Below are 22,929 nucleotides of genomic sequence, written 5' to 3' on the forward strand. Positions count from 1 at the left end.
AAACAGGGCCTGCTAAGGAGAGCCAATGTGTGGGACATTGGGTTGCATAGAGTATGCATGATCACTTTTCAATCTCAATGTGGGTAATCTTGAAGCATCTTTGCATGCAAAAGAAGGTACCGGTATCTGATGAGTGTGGTTGCGCAGTTGCAGTTGCCGTTGCACTCAAGCATCCATTGTCGTAGGGGTTACGTATGCGTATTAATGTAGGGTTTGGCCTAAGGATGTTGTCGAGTCCATCACAGGTCCAGACTCAAGTAAATCACAAGCCCTTTCATAAGTCCAGTCACAAGTAATCACAAGTCCATCACAATTCCAGTCACAAGTAAATCACAAGACCATTCACAAGTCCAGTCACAAGTAATCGCTTGACCATTCACAAGTCAAGTCATAGAGAATCACAAGCCCTTTCATAAGACCAGTCACAAGTAATCACAAGTCCATCACAATTCCAGTCACAAGTAAATCACATGTCCATTCACAAGACCATTCACAAGTAAATCACAAGTCCATCACAAGTCCAGTCACAAGTAATCACAAGCCCATTCACAAGTAAATCACAAGACCATTGACAGGTCCAGTCACAAGTTAATCACAAGATCATTCACAAGTCCAGTCACAAGTAAATCACAAGTCCAGTCACAAGTAAATCACAAGTCCAGTCACAAGTAAATCACAAGTCCAGTCACAAGTAAATCCCAAGACCATTCACAAGCCCAGTCACAAGTAAATCAAAAGTCCAGTCACAAGTAAATCAAAAGTCCAGTAACAAGTAAATCACAAGCCCATTTACAAGTAAATCACAAGACCATTCACAAGTCCAGTCACAAGTAAATCACGCGTCCAGTCTCAAGTAAATCACAAGACCAGTCACGAGTCCAGTCACAAGTAAATCACAAGTCCAGTCTCAAGTAAATCACAAGACCAGTCACAAGTCCAGTCACAAGTAAATCACAAGTCCAGTCTCAAGTCCAGTCACAGGACACAATGGATGAACACTAACAAAGAAATTCCTTTGTCAAAGCTCATATGAATAGCTTGTGAGTTGAATTGGGACTGGAGGACTTGTGATAGACTTGCAGGGACTTGTGATGGACTCAACTCCATCCCCTGTAAGGCCTCTCTCAAGCTTATCAGAGAGACCTTTGAAGACTTTAGTGGAACTCGAACCTTAACCTCCAGCTTACATTTGCAACTTTTCCATATTGACGTTAAAAAAAGCACTGGTGGACATTACATGGGGGGTGAGACTGACAAGCATCATCGGTTTCTAGCCAACCCTTAATTAAAAAAAAAAGGTATTTCTCTAAATCCTTATCATATTTCTATTGTGATGTTAGAGCGAAACGAACCAAACTTGGATTCTTACTTGTTACCACAGGAAAGTTCCTTGCACGGAGAGACTATGCTGGAGATAGAAGACGGCTCCCTGTTCACGGTGACAGACTACAAGGGGAATGCCAACATGAGTTACCTGTGCCTACAGGCCAACAGGATTGCCTTATACCACAACGGTGAGTATAATCCACTGGCCAGATACATGTACCAAGTGGCCAGACAATTTTAGCGGACTTAAACATATTTGGTATTTCGGCCAAACAAATTATTAAAATGGGATGATGTTTCATCTATTATCTAAAATTATTCATCGCAGCTTAAAGTTCAACGTTACTCAATGAGCAGTTTTGACTCGCACCTACCTAACTCTTCCAATTGCTGCACTGGACAATGTTTTTTTCTTTGTTCTAATGTTCGGAAAATATCAAGCTCCATTCTATGTGACGGTAGTTGGGGAGATACCTTCCTTAATCCTGGGAAATCCTCCAAAATGATAAGATACATTTTGAAGTGGGTCCAGGATGGTCAATTTGCATGTGTTACGTCTATTATGCCTTCTGTTCCGCCACCACTCAATTTCTTTAAAAGAAAATGTTGTAGTGATTGTCTTGATTGTGTAATTGTTGTGATTAAAGCCAGTGTGATTCACTGTCTGTCTGTGTGTAGAACCAAGTTGGTTAGCATCTTTTCATGTTGGTCGTTAAAAGCTTTGTAATGTGGCTGATTTTATATCTGGCAATCTGTATGTCCGTCAATTCATCTGATTTCTGGTGTTTTGCTGTGGATGTCCACATCCCCTGGTGTTTAATTATATAATCAATGTTTTGCCAGATACCAGGTTCTGAGTTCAGCTATTTAGTTTAAAAAAATAAATGTGTGGGGCCGTCAAAGTGAACACATCCTGCCATTTCCAAAATTACTGATCAATTTAAACCTATCCTTGCTTTGAGTAGGCCCACAATTGTCATCACTCAAAAACACCATAGTAAATACAATTGTTTTCTTTTATGATATTGCCCATGGTTCCCTACACCATCATGGGCACTTTGCAACCTCCCTTTGGCGAACACATTGCGCACAAATTGCCATGGACCACATCATACAAGGTTTTATTTCCAAAATACAAAATATCCATTTTAAAAAGTGAAAAAGTTGTACGGTTATGAAAACTTATAGAACATAACAGCTGTTTCTAAGCTACATTTTGTGTTGCTTTTCATTCTTAAACCGTGTAGAACTATATTTAACAGCTGTCAACACTGACCTTTGGTAATCAGGAAAGTGTGGGATTCTAAACGGTTACAAAGTGGCGTTTATTACATTTTGAAAACAAACTCTTCATATACTAAATTTGGATGATCTTGTTAGCCTTTGCCGTAGAACACAATTAGACTGCAGACCAGCATATTCAAGTCCAGCTTTTTCATCTCTCGTTTCTCTCCGCAGGCCAAGTAGAAGCACCCATACCGAAGGGCCCCCTCCCCCACGCCACATGGGCCCCGCCAGACCACCTCAAGTGCTGCATATACCTGTCCGATAGCGGGGTCCCTAGTAAACTCAGCGGGGGTGTCGGTACCGGGGCTGACAGCCACCACATGGTGGCGCTGGCCATGAAGATGTTCTTCAACCCAGAGACCAATATCAAAGTGAGTTGTGGGCGACAATTCTTTGAGGATGACCGTTGGATAAAACTAAAGATAGGGAACTAGTGACTTCACACATTGTAACTTTACACAATGGTGTAACTCGACTTGCTCTACAATTTAATGCGTAAGTTGTGCAACATTTCACACTGCACAAAATTTTAGTTATGACACATTTTACGAAAATTTCATAATGTTGAAGTCAGTGACCTGCACAACAAATTATGGCATAACTTGTGCAGTGGCATAGCAACTGAAATGAACTATTTCACTGGCAAATTGTGATCGTCGTGGAGCCTGTCATTGCAAAACTAATCAAGGTTGGTACAAGACACTCACAGCTTTTTGTTTCAGGTAAATGAATTACTATTTCACCTGTGACAGAAGTTTTAGATTCGCCACATGATTCCGAAGAAAGTCGGCCAAAAACATTTTTCAAAATGGCGAGCGGAGGTGATTCAGCAACTTTTTCAGCGACTAACCGAACAAAATAAAATGCTGTTGTTATCCTCGTCCAAGATGTTTAGATTCTTTAAAATGTTGCGCAGCTATGCCATATTTGTTGCGTAAATCCTACGCATGGGGTAAATTATGCACTGCTTCACTATATTAGGACGTAATCACTTTTCCCCATCTGGCTTCCATAAGAAACGTCAATATTCTTAGGGTTATCCCAGTTTTATTTCTTCGCTACACTTACACCAACATTGTACCAGATGAGGACATATATGGAAATAATGATTGACAATTTCCATTTTATTGCATGTTCAAATTATTACCAGAGGGTCTTGGACAGATAGACTTTGTTGTTCAGCAGTACCTATCGCTCTGCTCAATTCCAACCTGCCGGCTTGTGATTTTTTTCCAGTGAAGGAGAAAACTCATTATTTAAACTTGAGTTCCCCGTGCTCATCAACCAATTTGATTTTCTCTATGAATGAATTTTTAACTTGTATGTTTTATTCCAACCAAAGAAAAATCCTCTTTACCTTTTTCAGACGTCTGCAAACTTCTGCCTTAAAAGTTTTTTGTTTTGGGCACAAAGAGATCCACTTTGTGAGCAGACTGGCTCCCGGTCCGTACATTATCAATATTGATTGTGGGGTGGGAACCAGCCTTCTCCGCGAGAGCAGGAATTATTGTCTGGCAGCCAATAATTACAAGTTGTATTTAGGAATAACTCAATTATTCAGGATGAAACTGGAAAATAGCACGAGAAATACATCTTAAACTTTGCTCAATATTTAAGACAATATTGTGTTTTTTCTATGGATATTTTAGCGCAGTTATAATTATCTGATCATTGCAGAACATGGAATGTGCCGTCGGCATCAGAGGAGCAACATTGCGTCATTACATGACCAAACCAGAACATAGCTGGTTAGTCCAGGTAAGTGTTTAAAGGCACAGACACAAGTACATGTAATTTAAACTTCATTGTTGAACCAATGCAAAGACTTTCCATACACACGATAACAGAAAGGAATTTTACATCTACTTTTTTAGAACATTTTCACAAATCAGTACCTGAAAATGGTTCACTGCCTTTCAGCAGATTGTCACCACACCAGCTACAACCACAGTTGTGCTTATTTTTTCTTCAAAGAGGGGAATCAAGCCAATTATGAAACGGATTCACAACAGCCACAGCAAAACCACGGTGTTCACTGGGCCATTGCATTACACGTGAACCAGTAAGCATGGGCGTGTTCATCTATTCAAACCGTGGACGAAAAATTCCAGAGAACAATATCATCCACGATTCCCAGCATACGTCCGCGATTGGGGTCGTGTACAAAACCTATGGGAGTCTTCCTAAAAAGTTGAGGTACAAACAAAAGAGGGACAATAGGACGTCCACGATCGACGGTGTGAACGTGCTTGTATGGTTGCACCGAATTTACCTCTGAGTGACGTTATGACTATTCCAGCGAATAAACAAAAAATTTTTATGACCCAGTTGCAAGTCCCATAGGTAGAACGTAGGAAGGGAGAGGCATAATGATCAGTCATATAAGGTTTCAACAAAACGTTGAGAATACATTGTTCCCTTGCATTTTTTTGCTTCAGCTTAGTGATTTCTTTGATGTTGTCGATGAGGAAGTCTTGGGCTATGCCATGCCGTCAGTTGTCACTGAGTTCCATGCTCACTTCTGGGGCTGTGGGATCGATTACAGGTAAGGTGTTTATTTAACTTGTTATAAATTAAACCCCTCGACATCAGTTAGCATTTTCCACTCACGGTTCCGGGACCGTACTACAGTTTGTAGCACATTTTCGGAATTAAGAAATCGTTTGACTGACAAAGGTTGGAGTACATGTAATTAACAAATTAAGCAAACCGGACACTTTTCAGTATGTTGCCTGCGTGAGGGATTTAACAAACTTTGATGCTCACTAAACTGGGAAATGTACGTAGTGAATAGTACATTAGTGAATAGTTACATGTCAGCAGTCCCAAATGAGTAATAACTTCTGCAGATTGTTGGTTTTAATGAAGCTTACTGATTGCAGTGCATGTGTCCACATGGCAATAAAAACACATGGTCACTAATTGTTTCTCTCCATCTAGGGGTAAATGGGCACCTGTCGAGGCAGAGATGGTTATGTGTAAATTAGCCATTTGTGCAGAAATGGCATCCAGCTGTATACTCCAAAAGGGTGCTGAGATGGTCTTAAGAATTTGTTGTGTGCTCGATGAGCAGGCCACAAATGTTGGCATCAATCTCATCTTTACAAATACACATTTTTACAAAAATACAATTGTTGACTTGTTGGTTTATATCATTCCACAGACCGCTTCACCTCCCGTTGAGAACCTACTTAATGGCCGAGACACTTAGTATATCCAGCAACTTAGTCTACGAGGCCAAAGAATCATTATTGAGGTAAGAGGAGATGTTTTCCCCGACTGCTTCCATCTTCCCAAACCCCAACTGTCCCATTTTCCTTAAAACTCACGAGGATTTTTAGGATGATTTTCAGGATTTAGGAAGGAATATCTCTGCTCTTATCTACTTGTATTGGGCTTGATGTCTTTGAAGTATTTCTTTGTTTGTTCTCGTTCATCTTCCTGTTCCTTAGGTTCCTTGTGGATGATGCAGCAGTCTTCCTATCAGACCAGTGCAAAGAGAGATCCGTTGATATCAGAAGTAGTAAGTGCCGATCAGTGCTCACTGTACTGTCCCTTAGTTAACTACTCTACGAATACTACTGTCAACGTCAAGTTTTACTGATAAAGATTTACCGAGCTTCAATCTCAATATTGGTTCTTGACACATACCCTCAAGTGTTGAAAATGCATATAACTGTTCACTAATGGCACTTTGGTGTGTTGGCTGTCATGTGCCGGGAACCTAATTTGGTCCTCCTTTCAAAAGGGTTGGCAAAAGGTACAAACAGTATGATATAGTTTCTTCTGTCAGGTTTTTTTTAAACTCAGTACATGCATAGAGCAACTCTTCCTAAACATACCCAAGAAATTTCATGACTATAGGTTAATAGGTTTTAATTAATTATTCATATGTACGAATGGCAATTCTGCTCTGTGTACATGACGTATATGGGAAAATTCTGTTTTCACGGCGCGTAGCGGTGGAAAATTTTTCGCTATGCAGCAACCCGTGGTCTGATTTTTATGTTTTTGGTATCAAAAGATGCGCAAAGCTCGAGGCTAAAAAGTCATAACAGCTCGGGTTGCGAAAAAGGGTTAAATTGTAAACCCAACATTTTTGGTTACTAAAAACATTTGTGCACAACATTTGTTCATAGACTTAATTTCATGTACCGATACAACGATGCATTACCAAAGCCAAAACAATTATTATGGAAATCCCCTAAAATTCCGGCAAGTTTTGATGCTGGAGCAGCTGTAACACTGAAGTTTCTGCCTAAAATGACATCATAGTTTTGCTCATGAATATGGAAATTCGCTCGAGCAGCAAAACCAAAGAGGCATCAGAACACCCTTCAATATGGAAATATGAAGATTGAAAATAAAGATAAATGGGACATTAAAGTTCCATTGTTAATGTTCTTTTTTTCTTCTTTTTTACAGATTATGTGTGTGTCTTAGATCTGGGCATGTTGGAAATTTCACTCAGGATGAGCACAGATAAGGATAAGGTAAATTAATAAAAAAAATAGGAAGCAGATACAGTGGAACGCCGCTATAACGAACATCGCGGGATCCACAGAAATTGTTCGTAAACATTAAGTTAACCCATCATCACCTATACTACGTTGTATTTCATTGTATTTATTCCTTGAAGACTCTATAAATCCATTGAGTGCTTGGGCAGTTTTGGGCAGTACAGGGACGTGTGGGTTATCTTGTTTTCCCCTGAACCACACAAAATCATACTCATGATTGTACCACAACACTTCTTTACTCACTTGTGAGGCGTTCTGGCAAAATGAGACAGAACTGGGCAGAGGTCAAAATGAGGGTTTGCGGGTATTAGGAAACAGAATAATATTCTCCTTACAATACTGTTTGTTGCACTTCAATTGGATATTCCCTTGACAAGCTATGGCTGTTTTAAGTTAAAATATGTGTATAGAAGACATATCAAAGATTACAAATATCTGAAAATTAATCTGGAAATAAAAAAAAATTACCCCATTTGGTTTATTGCATTTTTTTCCACTGCGGTCTATGCCGAGTTCCATCTCTTTTTGCCAAAACATCTCGCACTTTTTTAAAAAAAAATCCTCAGAATCCCAAGATTGACCTGAAGGTGTCCAACAATATGGTGCACCTGCGTACCTGCGCAGACTCCTGCACGGCGTTAGCCAGACTAATCCTGTATCTTGCCAATGACGGTGACCACCAGTCCCCACCACGGCCGACATCGTCACAGCAGTGGAGCGACTACCAACAGCAACCACAGCAACAAATAGATAGGGATGATGAGGTAGGTCAGGTCAGGTCAGGCCAGGTAAGGTTGGGCCCAAATTTATGATGTATTGTACGTTTGTAGACATTTAGGACTATTTGTACTGCCATAAAAACATAGATTTACACTGTGATTGACACCAGATTTTGCCCTAAAAATTGCTAGTAACATTCTTATTTTGTGACAAAGAGGAATTTTTAGTATTTTTAAAGTCACACTAACTGAAAAAAAGAATCACTTCAGTCGAAACTCGAGTGAAAATTTGGTCTATTTGATTGAGTGAATTTCACTCTAAAATGTCTGGTCCCTGGTTTCAGTCAGTGGGAGGGAATTTTTACTCGAATGGAGTGATTTTTCACTCTTTGGAAATAAGAGAGTAATTGTTGCCATTGCGTTAGGTGATTCTGCCTGCAAATCTGTTGTCTTGGGCTACTGTCTAGATCTACCATTACAGCTACAAAGGCAAATGCTGATAATAGTCAAAGCCTTAGCTCTGGATGAATGTTTTTGGACACTAAACGACTCTTTATTGAAAATATCCAAGACCAAAAATGTATTCACAGAGCGAACAGATGAAACGGGCATCATAATCTATAGCTTGACCGCTTTTTGTAATCTGTCAGAAATCAACATTCAAGTTCGGACAGACTTTGAATTCGTCTTTCCAATTCAAAGCAGAGAGTTTATTAAATAGCAGAGAGTCTAAATTTTTTATTTAAGATTTAACCAATCAAACAACCTTTTGCATGGCAGGAACAATTTGAAATGAACGGCCAGCCTATATCGGACAGTCCGATTGGCTGCGGCAATCACCTTGATCAGATGCAGCAGTTGATGGATGAGGCCATGAGGGACGTGAGGTCAGGCATGTCACCCCCAGCGGAGGAAGGTATGTACATAAAAGGAGTTGAGCACTGACAAGGGACTGCCTTTGTTATGGGATTGTTACTGCATTTTTCTCACTTGAAGAAACAAAATTGCTAAAAAAAAAAACAGAGAAAAGCTATGCGTAAATGTTGGATCTTGTAAGTGGACTCTATTGTTAGCACTTCCGATTCAAAGCTGCCTATTCATTATTAGATGGAATTTGCATCGGGTTGATGTGAATTCAATATTGGGTTTGCCCTTCACCGAAGTATTATATAAACACTGTATACTCAGTGTTGACCTGAGTGATTGTGAGAACATATTCAAAAAGTTCTTGAGTGGGACTCGAACCCACGACCTCCTGCTTACTAGTGCAGATATTGCCACTTGTCATTTCTGGTAATAAGCCATTTGCGAGTGACCTATACCCGTTGCGTATTAAATCTGAATAACATCTGGTACACTGACTTGCTCAGAATGCTTGGCACGTTTTAACTTTGAATTCTCCAAACCAAAGACACTGTTGCTAATCACATGATTGGGGACAAGCTCTTGCATAGTTACGTAAGAGACGCTCAGCATCAATACATTGTTCACAATGGGTGAGAATGGCACAAAGACACCAGACCATGCCGGAGCTGGGGGTTACTAGCATAAGGTTTGCCCCGAATCGCGTGATATAGTAACAATCTCTTTGGTCTGGAGAATTCAAAGTTAAAATGTGCCAAGCATTCAAAGAGCAAGTCAGGGCACCAGATGTTACTCGAGTTAATGTTCCTACGTACCTTTTAATACCTTATCACTTTACTTACGACTGGATTATGATTGACTTTATGACATGTGAGGACTTGACCCCAACCCTGTTTTTGCCTTTGAAAAAGTTGATGTTGGACTAAAATGTTCTCATACCTCCAGGCACGCCCATCAACATTGCCTGCACTCTGAGAAGAGACGGGGACCTCTTCCTCTTTCCTAATGAGGACCAGGCAGATGATGAAGATATTACCGAGGATGCGAGCTTGCAGCATCACCACGGCAACTCCATGAACGGCCTCTCAGAGCCCATCTCAGGACACTTTGAGATGACTGCGGAGGATGAAGTCGAAGGGTTCTTTAACGATGAGGAGTTTTGTGTGCTAGACGACCCCGGCATGGGTGTACTGGTAAGCTGAATTTTTTTGTTTTGGGGTTTTAGTTTTTTGGTGGTTTTGTGTTGTTTATTGTGGGTTTTTTTGCTTTTCTTTAGCAAATTTTTTTTTAAACGCAATATTTGCATTGTGTGTGTTTTTTTTTTTTTGGGGGGGGGGAGGGGGGAGGTTGTGTTGAAGCCCCAAAAGGAAATGTTTGCATCAGATTTGTCTGAGTTTCTAGCAAATACAGAAGTCAAGAATTACAATCTTAAGTCTTAGCCCTAACTACCCAACCCTTCAAAATCCAACTGCATGGTTTGTTGGGATCTGTTGGAGTGAGGACTGCAATAGTAAACTGATTATGTTTTACATGGGGTCAGGCATACCACCATAATCAGAGGCCAACAGTTTGGGTGTAGAGTTTACCATATGGCGTTGGATTTTGCAAGAGTGAGGAAGGTTCCTAGTAAATCATTGGAGGTGGTTAGGGTTCAAGCATTGTCAACTGCCTGGGTCACATTCAGATAAAGCTTTATCCTATCTATTTCTGAGCAGTAGTAGCTTTAACTTTTTGGGGTTTTTTTCACTCTGATTTTTTTTTAAAGACTTCTGAAAGAGGTTTGATGTTTCAAATTTCTAGTCCAGTTCTTAAAGTTGACTGCCAGGCAATAGTTTAGATGACCTGATCTGTTTCGGTTTTTTTTTAAAGCTGTGAGATGAGCACAAACCTCATGGAGACTTTTTGTTTTCATTTCTAAATAGTTTAATTTAGAAATGACACTATCAACTTGTTACTAACACAGGATCTACATCGTAAAACAACCGTAGAAAGTTTTAGACATCCAACTCAAATATTGTTATCAATGCCTCTCTTTCTAGGGGAGTGAGGCCTAGTGGTTAGGGTTTGTGACTCATGATCAGAGGGTCAGGGGTTCAAATCCAGTTGCTGACCGTATGTTGTGTCTTTGGGCAAGCCACTTCACCCCACTTACCTCTCTCCACCCAGGAGTATAAATGGGTACCGGCATTGGCTGGGGAGTAACCTGCGATGGACCGGCATCCTGTCCAGGGGGAATCGAAATATTCTCTGTCGTTTCCTGTCAAGTAAACCAGAGATAAACGCTGGCCCAATGGGCCTGGCATATGGGCTTAATTTTGACCTACTTTACTTTATACTCTCTATCTCAAAGCGTCATCAAGGCGAACCCGAGGTCAAGTGCTTTGACGACAACCCCGTTTCCATCAAAGAGGACCACTTTACGCGCCCGTTGGGCCGAGGGGACCAGCTGAACGCACCGGTTCACTTCCCGACACCGGTCGGCAAGTACACGCTGCAGGAGATGACCGTAGTGTGGCACATCTATGGGGGCAATGACTTTGGGCCGGCTTCACAGCAGAAACTGTCTGTGCCTGGTAAGTGGATCGTTGAAAGGAAAATGGATGTGGGCAATTCCATTATAACGCATTACGTTTAAAATGGGACCTTCTGTCAACTCTGTGTTGTTATTTCCTAAAAGTCAAAGCATTTAGAGTGGATTTTCCTCCATAATTTTAGCCAAGAAAAAAAACCATGTTTTTTACTAAAATAATACATTTGACCACATTCCATCTCACAGGCACACCATCCAAATGAACGGTCTTGTCCCCTTTAATTTGATACCACATTTGAGATTGTGATGTTTGTAGTTCTGAATATTTCATAGATGTTCCACTTTTCAACCATGACCACTTTTCACAAGTGTACAGGTGACATGCTCTATTTAAAGATATAGTCCATCATTTGTAATTTGTGCATTTGTTCGTTTGAAGCAACAAAAGTGCTCAAAATCTAATGAAGGATGCTGAACAACTAACCTGATGAAGTTTCAGCTCAGCTTCAGCTGTATATTCCGAGAAAGACAGCATTCTAGGATCTCAATTTCAAATCAAAAGTTGCTGAATCATGTTTTGAATTGGGCCTGAATTGCGTCCCAGACGCATTCTCACTGAACCGATTGCAGCTATATGCGACGTCGCACACTGATCCGACGAATTATAGCAACCACGCGCACGTGTGCGTCGTTCCAATGCTTGCGCTCGCTTCGCCGAATAACAAAACGAACTACTAGGTTAAATTTTCCTACGGTGCGTCTTAAGATGCACCGTTGGAAAGGCCTTCTTTCGTTGATTACTTCAAAATGACAGCTCCCCAGAAAGAATAATTTCCCAGGGAGTTTAGTCCCCTTACTATCTTTCAACCAAGTATGTTTTTCAACAATAATTACGCCAGTTACTTTTCGGATGGCTGCAAATGATGGACTATAGCTTTAAAGCACCGCCAATTCGGTGCTTGTACTTCCCATTGACTGCTAAACTAACTGGACTGGCTGATATAACGCATGCATCGAAGCAGCTGTCCGCCATCTTGGATCACCCATGATGCCAAACAATAAACACAAGGTTTGAAAGTGTAGTTGATAATAATGGTGTGTTCTTACCAGTTAGGACTGGGCAATATCCATTGATTATTGTTTCAAGTGAAGAATAAAACCGTTATCTGTACAATGATGGCAGATCGGTTGCTTCAAGATGCATTAGGCAATTGGCTTGTAGCAGTCAGTCCAGTTAGTGTAGAGGACAGAGGTACTTTCCCCCAAAAAAGTTATAATTTGGGACCACTTAAAATGAAGTATTCCTGGACTATTTCATTTGTACTGCCCTTGGATTTTTAAATCAAAATATTTTCTTGCGTGTGTCTCTTTTTTATCCTAGATGTTCAGAGCTCAAGCCCTGTGCGGCCAGGTACCCCCGACAGAACAAGGTTTGTAGATAAAAGATGTCAGCATTGAGAGTTGCTTACAGTAGATCTGGGTTAAAGGAACATAGGATCATGTCAGTTGTCATAATGTCATGCAATGGACTGATTTAAGGCCTATTCATTTATAGCAGACATCGTTCTACTGAGCTGTTTAATGTTTGGTGGCCATTGGTGCTGGAAAAACATGTAAAAAATGCTGTTCATTTTCAATGGCCAAATTGCAGCTCACAAAATCTGTGGTTGACTTGTGAATTGATTTGTGATTGACTTGTGATTTGACTTTTGATTGACTTGTGATTCGACTTGTGATTGACTTGTGATTGACTTGTGATTGACTTGTGATTTGACTTGTGATTGACTTGTGATTTGACTTGTGATTGACCTGTTGATTTGACTTGTCGACTTGTGATTTGACTCATGATTAACTTGTGCTTGACTTGTGATTTGACTTGTGATTGACTTGGGATTGACTTGTAATTGACTTGTGATTTGACTTGTGATTGACTTGTGATTTGACTTGTGATTGACTTGTGATTTGACTCGTGATTAACTTGTGCTTGACTTGTGATTTGACTTGTGATTGACTTGTGATTGACTTGTGATTTGACTTGTGATTGACTTGTGATTGACTTAAGATTGACTTGTGATTGACTTGTGATTGACTTGAATGCACCTCTGCTGCAGGGTGCCTTATAACTGTTGACCTTTGCAATCCAACAGCGGTAGTCCGGCATCCAGGAAGCCCAAGCAACAACAGAGCTATCAGCAGCTTAGCTGGTATGAGAGAGGGGGACCAGGCAGAGACCACTCCACGTTAATGGAACTACAGCTGAACAAGGTAAAATGCGAAAAATAAATGTATCAGATGCCCTATTACACTTCTGCTAAGTATATTCATATATAGACTAGTATGGTACGGATTAACCCTAACCCCCATCAGGGTTTCTCTAGGCACCTTGCCCTTTTTCCAACACAATGCAACACGGCCGAAATGAGAACTCTCCTGAATGCAACCGTTGAGAATGCAATGCAGCTGAAATGAGAACCCTGCTAAATGCAACAAGATGCAACAATGTATTATGTTGTATCAGCCTTGGTACTGTGGGCAGTTACCCTGTTAAATGCAACAAGATGAATTTCACGGTACTCGTACTTGAGGAGTAAAGTACTTGGACTCGACTATTTGAAATCGCACTCCATCATCAAAGTACTCTTACTCAATTCTAATTGAGTTTTGAATGAAAAAAATCTCCATACATTCTGAGAATAGTACCAGGCTGTGGAGAGTGTCAATTTCCTTTCTGTTGGTCTTTTCACAGACTACATACTTCGTCTTTATATACAATGTGCGACCGGTGTCTGCGTGGGATCTCATTACTTGAGATTTTAATTGTTTTCACTTGAGTTCTCCATAAAGTACTCATACTTGTACTCGGAGGTCCAAGTACGCAGACTCAGCTTTACACACCCACAAAAGGTCCAAGTACTTGGACTTGGTTACCTGTACTCGTTCTCAAGGGTCAAAGTTCTCGGAATGCGAGTGGCACTCGAATAGCATCTCCCTAACGTACAATGTCTCCTTAATGTCAAATAACGTACTACAAAATCATAATATCTCCCTAATGTACTATTTGATATTGTAAGCCTTCTACTTGGCAGTACTTTGCACTCAGATAAAAGTACTCGACTACAACACTAGAACCTTAGTGTCCTATAAAAAACACTTATGCAGTTTTTTTTTTTTTACTGCTGACAAGTATGCAAAGCATGCATGCAGTCCACCACCACAAGATTTCATAATTGCTGATTCTCGTATTTCTTTGATAACTCTGTTAGGTGAGATTCCAACACGCCCAGTACCCTGACGACTCCCAGCAGCGATCCCGTCAGATCCTACTAATCAGTGACATCGAGGTACGGGATCGGCTGGCCAACTCCCAGATCAACAAGTTCATGTACCTGTACTCCTCAGAGGGTAGGCCTAGGAGAACACGCGCTAACATGGTGAGATGTTTGTTTTGTCTGAAAAGCTCAGGGGTGTCAAAGGCACATGGGATCATTTTCGAAGCGATCAAGCTGAATGAGTCGTTTGTCAGGAATTTTCATTTGGAGATACAGGCCAAAATAGGACCACTTCATCACATCACTTCATCACATCTCTTGGTGTTCCCACTTCCATAATTTTTGAACTAAAGATGGTATCAGCATGCTGTTTTCACAGCAGTAATGCTGAGATTGTGCTCTTTTCAAATCTGTAAAAAAAAAAAAAGACCAGGTTCGATAAACGACTCATTTAGCTTGATCGCATCACATTTCCTTTTCATGCATTTCCATTTCCAGTTCAGTTCATTTCCAGTCATAATACCACTCAAAATCCAAAGGAGTATGTTCAAAACCTAACCTGTTGAAATTTCAGCTCAGTGGATATTACAGTTTTGAGAAGACGGTGAAAAACCACGCACAACTTTTTGATCACGAAACACAATTTCGTCCGTGGAACTCTTCATTTCCAACGATAAGTCAATTGGAAATAACCTGGTAGCAAACCAGACGGAGTAATTTCACGGGTTGTTTTGAACCAGTACGATCTTTACTCCAAATAAGCTCTTTGATGATAATATACTTCCCAGCATTCTGCATCATATGTGATGTGATCAAGCTAAATGAGTCGTTTGTCGACCCTGGTCAAAACATTTTTTTTTATTACAGATTTGAAAAGAGCACAATCTCGGCATTACTGCTGTGAAAACCCCATGCTGATAACATCTTTAGTTCCAAAGTTATGGAAGTCGGAACACCAAGAGATGTGATGAAGTGATGTGATGAAGTGGCCCTATTTTGGCCTGTATCTCCAAATGAAAATTCCCGACAAACGACTCATGTAGATTGATCGCATCACATATACACTTATTATTTGAGAAAAGTGACTTGGAGACAAAATATGAAGGGTTTTGAAGGTTTAGAGACTATGAAGGTTAGTGAGACATTAAATTTGGAGTTGTTTGCAACTTTTTTTCAGGTGTTGGTGAAAGCGTTACATATCCGTCCAGACCCTGACCTAGCGGCAGAGGAATGCTGCCTACGCATCTCTCTTCAACCGCTAAGGCTCAATATAGACCAGGTACAGTAATAGGTCATACTCATGGATGGTCAGTCGGTTTGTGCATATCATAGCACGGCAATCAGTCATGAGGGGTACATTTGACTAGCGTGTTTGTGTAAGCTATAAACTGTTTGTCTGATATCAGTAACTATGTAATGTACTCACAGTATGCTAAATTCATGGGCAAGTTCGCACAAGAACTATTGTTAACCATAGTTCGACTAAGTTAGCCCGAACTCTGTCGAGTCGACAATGGTTGGACTACAACTAGTCGACTATTTGGAACCAGTTTACTGAGCCTGGTCGCATCGCTGGTTAGCAATAGCCTCGTTTCGTTACTTGCAGTGCAGAGGGAACCATTGACAAGAGATTAAACGTAGCGAGTTGTACTACCCGCTGGTGGGCCTCGGATATATCTTCCGGTTCATTCAACAGGTCAAAGAACGTAAACAATCCAAACATACTCGTGACCACCATATGTTGATGATGGTTCGACTACAGTCGTTGGCACTTTTAATGTTACAGCGCATGCGCACTGTTTGACAACAACCAACCATTGGTTGACTAATGGTTGTTGCGCGAACTTGCCCCATGCTCTATGGACTCTGTGCACAAGAACCCCCTCAACGGTTACAAAGGGAGAGTTGGGGGAGACCACTGGGGGAGACATTCCAATGTATTGGTGACGATGTGCGATGCTCATGCGACACTCACGCTAAGACATAATGTGTTTGTGCACATTCAGAACAAAAATTATCTGCAGGGCAGATAGATCACCACTCTTTGTTTCTTAAAAGTATTTTTGATTGTTTTTTTAGGACTCCTTGTTCTTCCTTCATGACTTCTTCAGCAAAGTGTCATCAGACGCTGGCAAGGTGCCTGTACCAGGTCAGCAAGCTTACCCTTGTTTACCATAATCAGTTAATCAAACTTCATAACCATGTCAGAGATTCTATTAAATGATTCTATCATATCATAGCTCGGCAATCAGTCATGAGTGATAAAAGAAGATTGATAATGATAATAATAATAATTACAGGCATTTATATAGCACTTTTAAACGGGGTATCTAAGCGCTTTACAAGTATTATTCCCCCTGTTCAATGGGCAAACACTCCTGAAACCTTCTCAACTCCCTGGGGAGCATACACGGCCAGTAATCAGCCATTTCGGCGCTCTTGGCCGTAATCAACCTCTCACAGTCACCAACACTGCCCTCACAGGTACCCATCTACTCCTGGGTGGAGAGAAGCAAAGAGTGACAAAGCGCCTTGCTCAAGGGCACACCCACTATAGCCCCAGGCTGGACTTGAACCCACAACCTGCAAAATTATCCGCAGACCACAAATTCAATACTCCAGACCACTAGGCTACGGCACTCCACAAGCTAATCATTCTTAGCAGATTCTATCACTTCAGTCGTTCAGCATTTTTATCAGCAACTTTTATATTATGAAAGTTACTTCTTTTTTGTATGACGTTACGTTTTTCCTCCTTTAACCTTTCAATGAATTCTGTCAGAAACCAAAGAACACCTACATCACTATGCAACAAGCCCCGCCAAACCCCGCCCCACACCCACGGCCGCACCCACGACCACACCCGCCTCCAGACCCCGCAGCCTGTCCCCAGTCTCCATAGAGCAGTTGCTTGCAGACGGTATGGAAGAAGGAGAGAGAGACATGGACGATTGGCGGGGCTACGGGGATGACTCGATGGACGACTTCGATCAAAGAGAACTGGAGCCGGAGTCACCGCCAGAGACCCATAATGCACCCAGCTTGGTAGTGACCGAGGGGAACACAAAGGGGGCAAGCACACCAATCTTCTTCAGGTAAATAGACGGAAACGGTCCCTGTAGCCTGTTTTAGAAGACCAATGTCCAATCTGGGGCCAATTTCACGGAGATGCTAATTACAAAAATTTGCTTAGCATGAAAAATCTTCCTTGGCAAAAACAGGATTGCCAACTAAATGTCTTATTCACTTCAATATCCTAGTACCATCCCTCTCAACACTCACCCAGCCAAACCCATTCCCTGGTCAGCTTCCCATACCTCCTCCCCCACACACTTCCTTAATATACTTTAAAGTACATTTATATACCAGTCTGATTTTAGCTTTTAGGATCATGGTTCATTGTCGATTTTGTTTTAACTTTAATGCTTTTAACCATTGTAAAATGACCATAGTTCAGCCTTCGGGCTGCCATGTGTCTTTTACATGAAATAAATAAACCGTGAATAATAAATGTCCATGTGATGTATATTGCTTGTGATTGGTATTCAGCTGTTGTTTGCTTAGCACGAAAATCACATGGAGTTTTGGCTGGTAACCTGCTTTATAAGCCAGACTTTGTTGTGCTAAGCACATTTTTGTGCTTAGCAGATCCGTGAAATTAGCCTAGGTGCCTTCTTTAGACCAGCCCAAGCACGCTCTCAATTCTATCACGAAGGCCCCCTTCAATGGCGAAAGCGTTGTGCTAGCTATTGCTCAGAAAATCCGTCAGGGGATAGTCTTTTTGTACAATAGCATGCACAATGGTTCCTCCATTGAAGGGGGCCTTGTGAGGGTACAGTAATCCCATAGGGATGGCAGAGGCAGAAATCGAACGCAACATCTGGGCCCAATTGCATGGCTCTGCTAACCACAGCATTCCGCGCTTGCAATCACCATTCTCTGTGCTAACAGCGCTAGCAGAAAAAGTCTGCACTAACCCTGTAAGCACAGAATCCTTAGTTACGGGATGCACGCATGCGCAGAAGCTGAAGTTCCTCGCTAACCCATGAAATACGCTTACCGGAAGCAGGGAATTTCTGCTACAGTAAGCAGGGATTTTCGCTAACGGTAAGCAGAGCCATGAAATAAGCCATTTGCGAGTTAAATTTGAATAAAATCTGGAACGCTGACTTAATTCAATGCTTTGCACGTTTTAACTTTGCATTCTCCCAACCAAAGATACTGTATTGAACTATGCCACATGATTCGGGGTAAGCCTTATGCTAGCAACCCCCAGCTCCGGCATGGTCTGGTGTCTTTGTGCCATTCTCACCCATTGTGAATAATATATTGGTGCTGAGCGTCTCTTACGTAACTATGCAAGAGCTTGCCCCGAATCATGTGATTAGCAACAGTGTCTGTGGTCTGGAGAATTCAAAGTTAAAATGTGCCTACATTCTGAACAAGTCAGTGTATCAGATGTTTTTCAAATTTAAATCCCAAAGGCTATAGGTCACTCGCAGATGGCTTATTGGGCTCTGCTTGGATAAAAATAACACAGGAAAATCAATTTTTGGCTGCTACATGTAACAAGAATGCACAAACAATACAATATAATCAGACAAAGGACTTTGATAATAAATTGTGCACAAAAGAGCAAAATGTGTTGTTTTCTGGACATCTTCCATGCATCACACTTCTTACATCGTCTTCCGTCCCTTGCAGGTCATTTGTGTTCTCCCCGGATGTACCAATTAAGCTGGACTATGAGGGCAAGAGAGTAGACATGGAACAGGTAAGGACTGTGTCAAGTCTATGTATTGGATACAAACTTGTTATGGCGAAATCAAACACATGGCGGTCCGTACACACAGTATGGATATATTACAATACAGTGTAAAATGGAAATGCATACATAGGCAATTTTGTTCACTACAGCTCTGATAATTTGGTCATTCATGCGTAACTAGACTGTAAACCATAAATTGTATGTTATTTGTGTGCTTCAAAACTTAAAGGGGCCAAGACATGAAATTTACAATGGAACTTATTTTAGGCAAATGTCCATTCCTCCGAAATGTACGGAAACTGTGAGACTTCCCTTTTTGGTTATAATTTTTGTAAAGTCCACTTTTTCAAACATTTAAAATATTCCATGCCTTAATCCTGACGACTGAGGCTGCTGTTGCTCTGATGACTCTTCAGTTCAGGGATTTTCTGTTCGAATTGTGACCCCACGTTTTTGGTTACTGAAAAACATTTGTGCAAAAAATTTGTCAATAGATTTACTTTCATGTTCTGATACAATGTTTCATTTATTAAGCCCAAAAAATTACGATGGCAAAAACCCAAAAATTCTGAAACCCTTGAAAAGCAGCTGCAACACTGAATTTTCAGCCTAATATGACATCACATGATCACAGTTTTGCTCAGAAATATGGAAATTTGCTTGAGTAGCAAAACCAAAGAGGCATCGAAACACCCTAGAAAAAATGGCAATATGAAGACTGAAAAAAAAAGATAAGTGGGACATAAAGGTGCAATATTCATCAATCCGTCCGTCTGTTTATAGTCTGTCAGTCCCCAAACTCAAGGGTTGTACTCCATGATGATCATGTCTTCTTGGTCGGATAGCTTTCCTCCACTTGATGCTGTTGCTCCACCTTTTCTTTGGATTAATAGTCCATCATTTGTAATTTGTGCATTTTGTTCGTTTGAAGCAACAAACGTTCTCAAAATCTAAAGAAGGGTGATAAACAACTAAGCTGATGACATTTCAGCTCAGCTTCAGCTGTCTTTTTCAAGAAAAACAACATTCTAGGATCTCGATTTCAAATCAAAAGTTGCTGAATCGTGTTTTGAATTGGGCCTGAATTCAGCGTCCGAGACACGTTCGCACTGAGCCGAATGCAGCTACGCGATGTCGCGCACTGATCCGACAAATTATAGAGGGCGCACGCGCGTCGTGTCAACGCTTGCGCGTGCTTCGCCATATAAAAAAAACGAACTACTAACGGAAATTACCAACGGTCTTAAGACGCACCGTTGGAAAGGCCTTCGTTCGTTGATTTCTTCAAAATGACAGCATGCCAGAAAGAATAATTTCACAGGGAGTTTAGTCCCCTCACTGTCTTTCAACCAAGTATGTTTTTCAACAATAAATACGTCAGTCACTTTTTAGATAGCTGCAAATGATGGACTATAGCTTTAAGGATTGCACTGAAAACAATTATTTTTACTTGGGCTATAAAATACAAGGCAAGACTTGAAGTCAGTAGCAGATTTTCTTAGGAGGTTACAAGTTTGAAACACTTTGCTTTGAAAGACAATGTCAGCTTTGGCCAGCTCGTCTGCATACACACACAGAATACCTCGCTACAAAAAGCTGATAAAGGCTTTAGGATGTGCCCATTTGAATGAATGTAAACACCTCTCTAATAAGTGTTGTTGTCTTGTTTTCAATCACCAAGGGAACACTAATGGGGCTACTAATAGGCCTTGGACAGCTGAATCATTCAGAACTTACACTCAAGAGGCTCCACAACAGACATGGGTGAGAACATTTTGAAAATTGTCATACCGTCATATTGTCTTTCAGTAATAATCAAGAAAAAAGGACACAGGCATAAGTTACGCCACAAATCACTAGTCGGCCAGTGCTTGCTTAATACATACAATACTAGCAAGAAATGTATCTTAGTGCTTTACAAAACATTGCATGTGATTTTTTTCCCTTTTCCAATTTTCTTTACTGAAAAAAGGAAACTTGTATCTCATGCCGCCCACTTACACGAAAATTCTTTTGTTACTATCGAAGGCTTCTCGGTGTTGACAAGCTGATACTGTTTGCCGTCAATGAGTGGGCCATGGACATCAAGAAGACACAGCTACCCAGCCTATTGGGAGGCGTGGGACCAATGCACTCCCTGGTACAACTCGGTATGTGACTCATCATAGGATTCTCACACATCCAGTGATCGGGACACCAATGAAAATAGTCTGGTGCTCAGTTTGGTCATTACAAATGTTGACCCAACCTTACCATTGTATCTGGTTTGAACTTGATTTCTGACTCCAGAATCATTAAAAAGTTTTAAAAAATTTCAAGCTAAATGGAAATACTCTTTGACTTAAGGCTTGTAATGTGAGATGTTCTGGCAAAATAAAACTTAAAAATATATATATTTTTTTTTCAGATTTATTAATATGTGTAATCTTTGGTACACTTTATGTCTACAACACATGTTGTAAAGAAACAGTATAGAAATCTTGAAATGTAAGTGTTTTTAAGGAAAAGCAGTTGACATTTTCCATCTTCACGAATACAAAACTTGAAAGTTTAAATGCCTTTTGTCAGTATTTTACTTTTGGACTAAATTTAAACTGCCATAACTTGTCAACGGTATGTTTTATCCCAACCAAAAACCCTCCTTTTTTCCTTTTTTTGGATGTTTGCAACCCTCTCAATAAAAGTTTTTGTTTTTTGGCACAAACAGATCTGCTTTACAATCAGACTGGCTCCCAGTCCGTACATTATCGATACTGATTGTGGGGCGGGAACCAGCCTACCCAGCGAGAACGAAATTATTGTCTGGCAGTGAATAATGTGAAATTGTAAAGTAATAATTCAATAACTAAACATGGACCAATTTTTTTTGGTCGATGTCGCATTAAAAAATGATAACTTTTGTATTGCTAGAACAACAGCAAATAGAAAACAAATCTATTTCTTGGGATGAAACTCAAAAATAGCCTGGAGAAGTGATTTTAAGCAGTCTCAAGTGGAAGTAAAACATTTATATTTCCCTTGCAGTGCAAGGCGTAGTGGACCTGGTTCGTCTGCCCGTTGAGCAGTACAGGAAGGACGGACGATTGATGCGAGGTTTCCAACGAGGGGCCAGCTCATTCGGGACGTCCACTGCAATGGCCGCAGTGGAGCTGACCAATCGAATGGTCAGGATACTCCAGGTAAGAGAGGGTATATTGGGAAAAGTGTGAATTATTGACTGGATCAGGATCAGAACTAGGAATATGTTGAACAGCAAACTGCAACCATTCTCTTAGTTGAGAAATTATTCACACATGGTGTTTCCGCAAACCTTTCATTATTTAGTATCTCCACCATGCAAAGCCTCAAATCTTACTTAGCATACTGCAGCCAATTTCACAAAACTTTATTGGCATAACTCCAATTTTGCCACAATGTATTGTGTAAGGTGCAAAACATTTCATGCTACGCAGAATTTCAGTTACAATCCGATTCAGTTACGAATGTTTCACACTGCGTGAGTGTCCATTATTTACGCAATCATTGATAAATGGTGTAAGTTACAGCGTAGCGACTGAAAATAATTTACTTGTAAATCTTGATCGTCCAGGAGCCTGTCATTGTTCAACTTTATCAAAGTTGATACAAGAAACAGCTTTGTGTTAGA

The 22,929-nt window shown here is 40.7% G+C and overlaps 1 protein-coding gene across 1 annotated transcript in view; it reads left to right on the forward strand.

The window, feature by feature from the left end:
- The window catches only part of LOC119742125 (autophagy-related protein 2 homolog A-like), a 92,833-nt gene that overhangs the window by 67,203 nt on the left and 2,701 nt on the right, over positions 1 to 22,929 (forward strand). The window contains exons 21-41 of the mRNA XM_038218156.1: positions 1,382 to 1,514; positions 2,785 to 2,984; positions 4,291 to 4,371; positions 5,052 to 5,158; positions 5,777 to 5,869; positions 6,066 to 6,136; positions 7,039 to 7,106; positions 7,700 to 7,897; positions 8,633 to 8,768; positions 9,662 to 9,909; positions 11,067 to 11,289; positions 12,628 to 12,676; positions 13,394 to 13,511; positions 14,510 to 14,677; positions 15,693 to 15,794; positions 16,595 to 16,664; positions 17,298 to 17,610; positions 19,220 to 19,289; positions 20,965 to 21,047; positions 21,312 to 21,433; positions 22,308 to 22,462. Of these exons, the coding sequence (XP_038074084.1) occupies positions 1,382 to 1,514; positions 2,785 to 2,984; positions 4,291 to 4,371; positions 5,052 to 5,158; positions 5,777 to 5,869; positions 6,066 to 6,136; positions 7,039 to 7,106; positions 7,700 to 7,897; positions 8,633 to 8,768; positions 9,662 to 9,909; positions 11,067 to 11,289; positions 12,628 to 12,676; positions 13,394 to 13,511; positions 14,510 to 14,677; positions 15,693 to 15,794; positions 16,595 to 16,664; positions 17,298 to 17,610; positions 19,220 to 19,289; positions 20,965 to 21,047; positions 21,312 to 21,433; positions 22,308 to 22,462 (2,808 nt within the window). The remainder of the gene's footprint in view (positions 1 to 1,381; positions 1,515 to 2,784; positions 2,985 to 4,290; positions 4,372 to 5,051; positions 5,159 to 5,776; positions 5,870 to 6,065; positions 6,137 to 7,038; positions 7,107 to 7,699; positions 7,898 to 8,632; positions 8,769 to 9,661; positions 9,910 to 11,066; positions 11,290 to 12,627; positions 12,677 to 13,393; positions 13,512 to 14,509; positions 14,678 to 15,692; positions 15,795 to 16,594; positions 16,665 to 17,297; positions 17,611 to 19,219; positions 19,290 to 20,964; positions 21,048 to 21,311; positions 21,434 to 22,307; positions 22,463 to 22,929) is intronic.

Source organism: Patiria miniata, unplaced genomic scaffold (assembly GCF_015706575.1).
Source record: "Patiria miniata isolate m_02_andy unplaced genomic scaffold, ASM1570657v1 HiC_scaffold_5, whole genome shotgun sequence".
In the NCBI taxonomy this organism is placed as follows: domain Eukaryota; kingdom Metazoa; phylum Echinodermata; class Asteroidea; order Valvatida; family Asterinidae; genus Patiria; species Patiria miniata.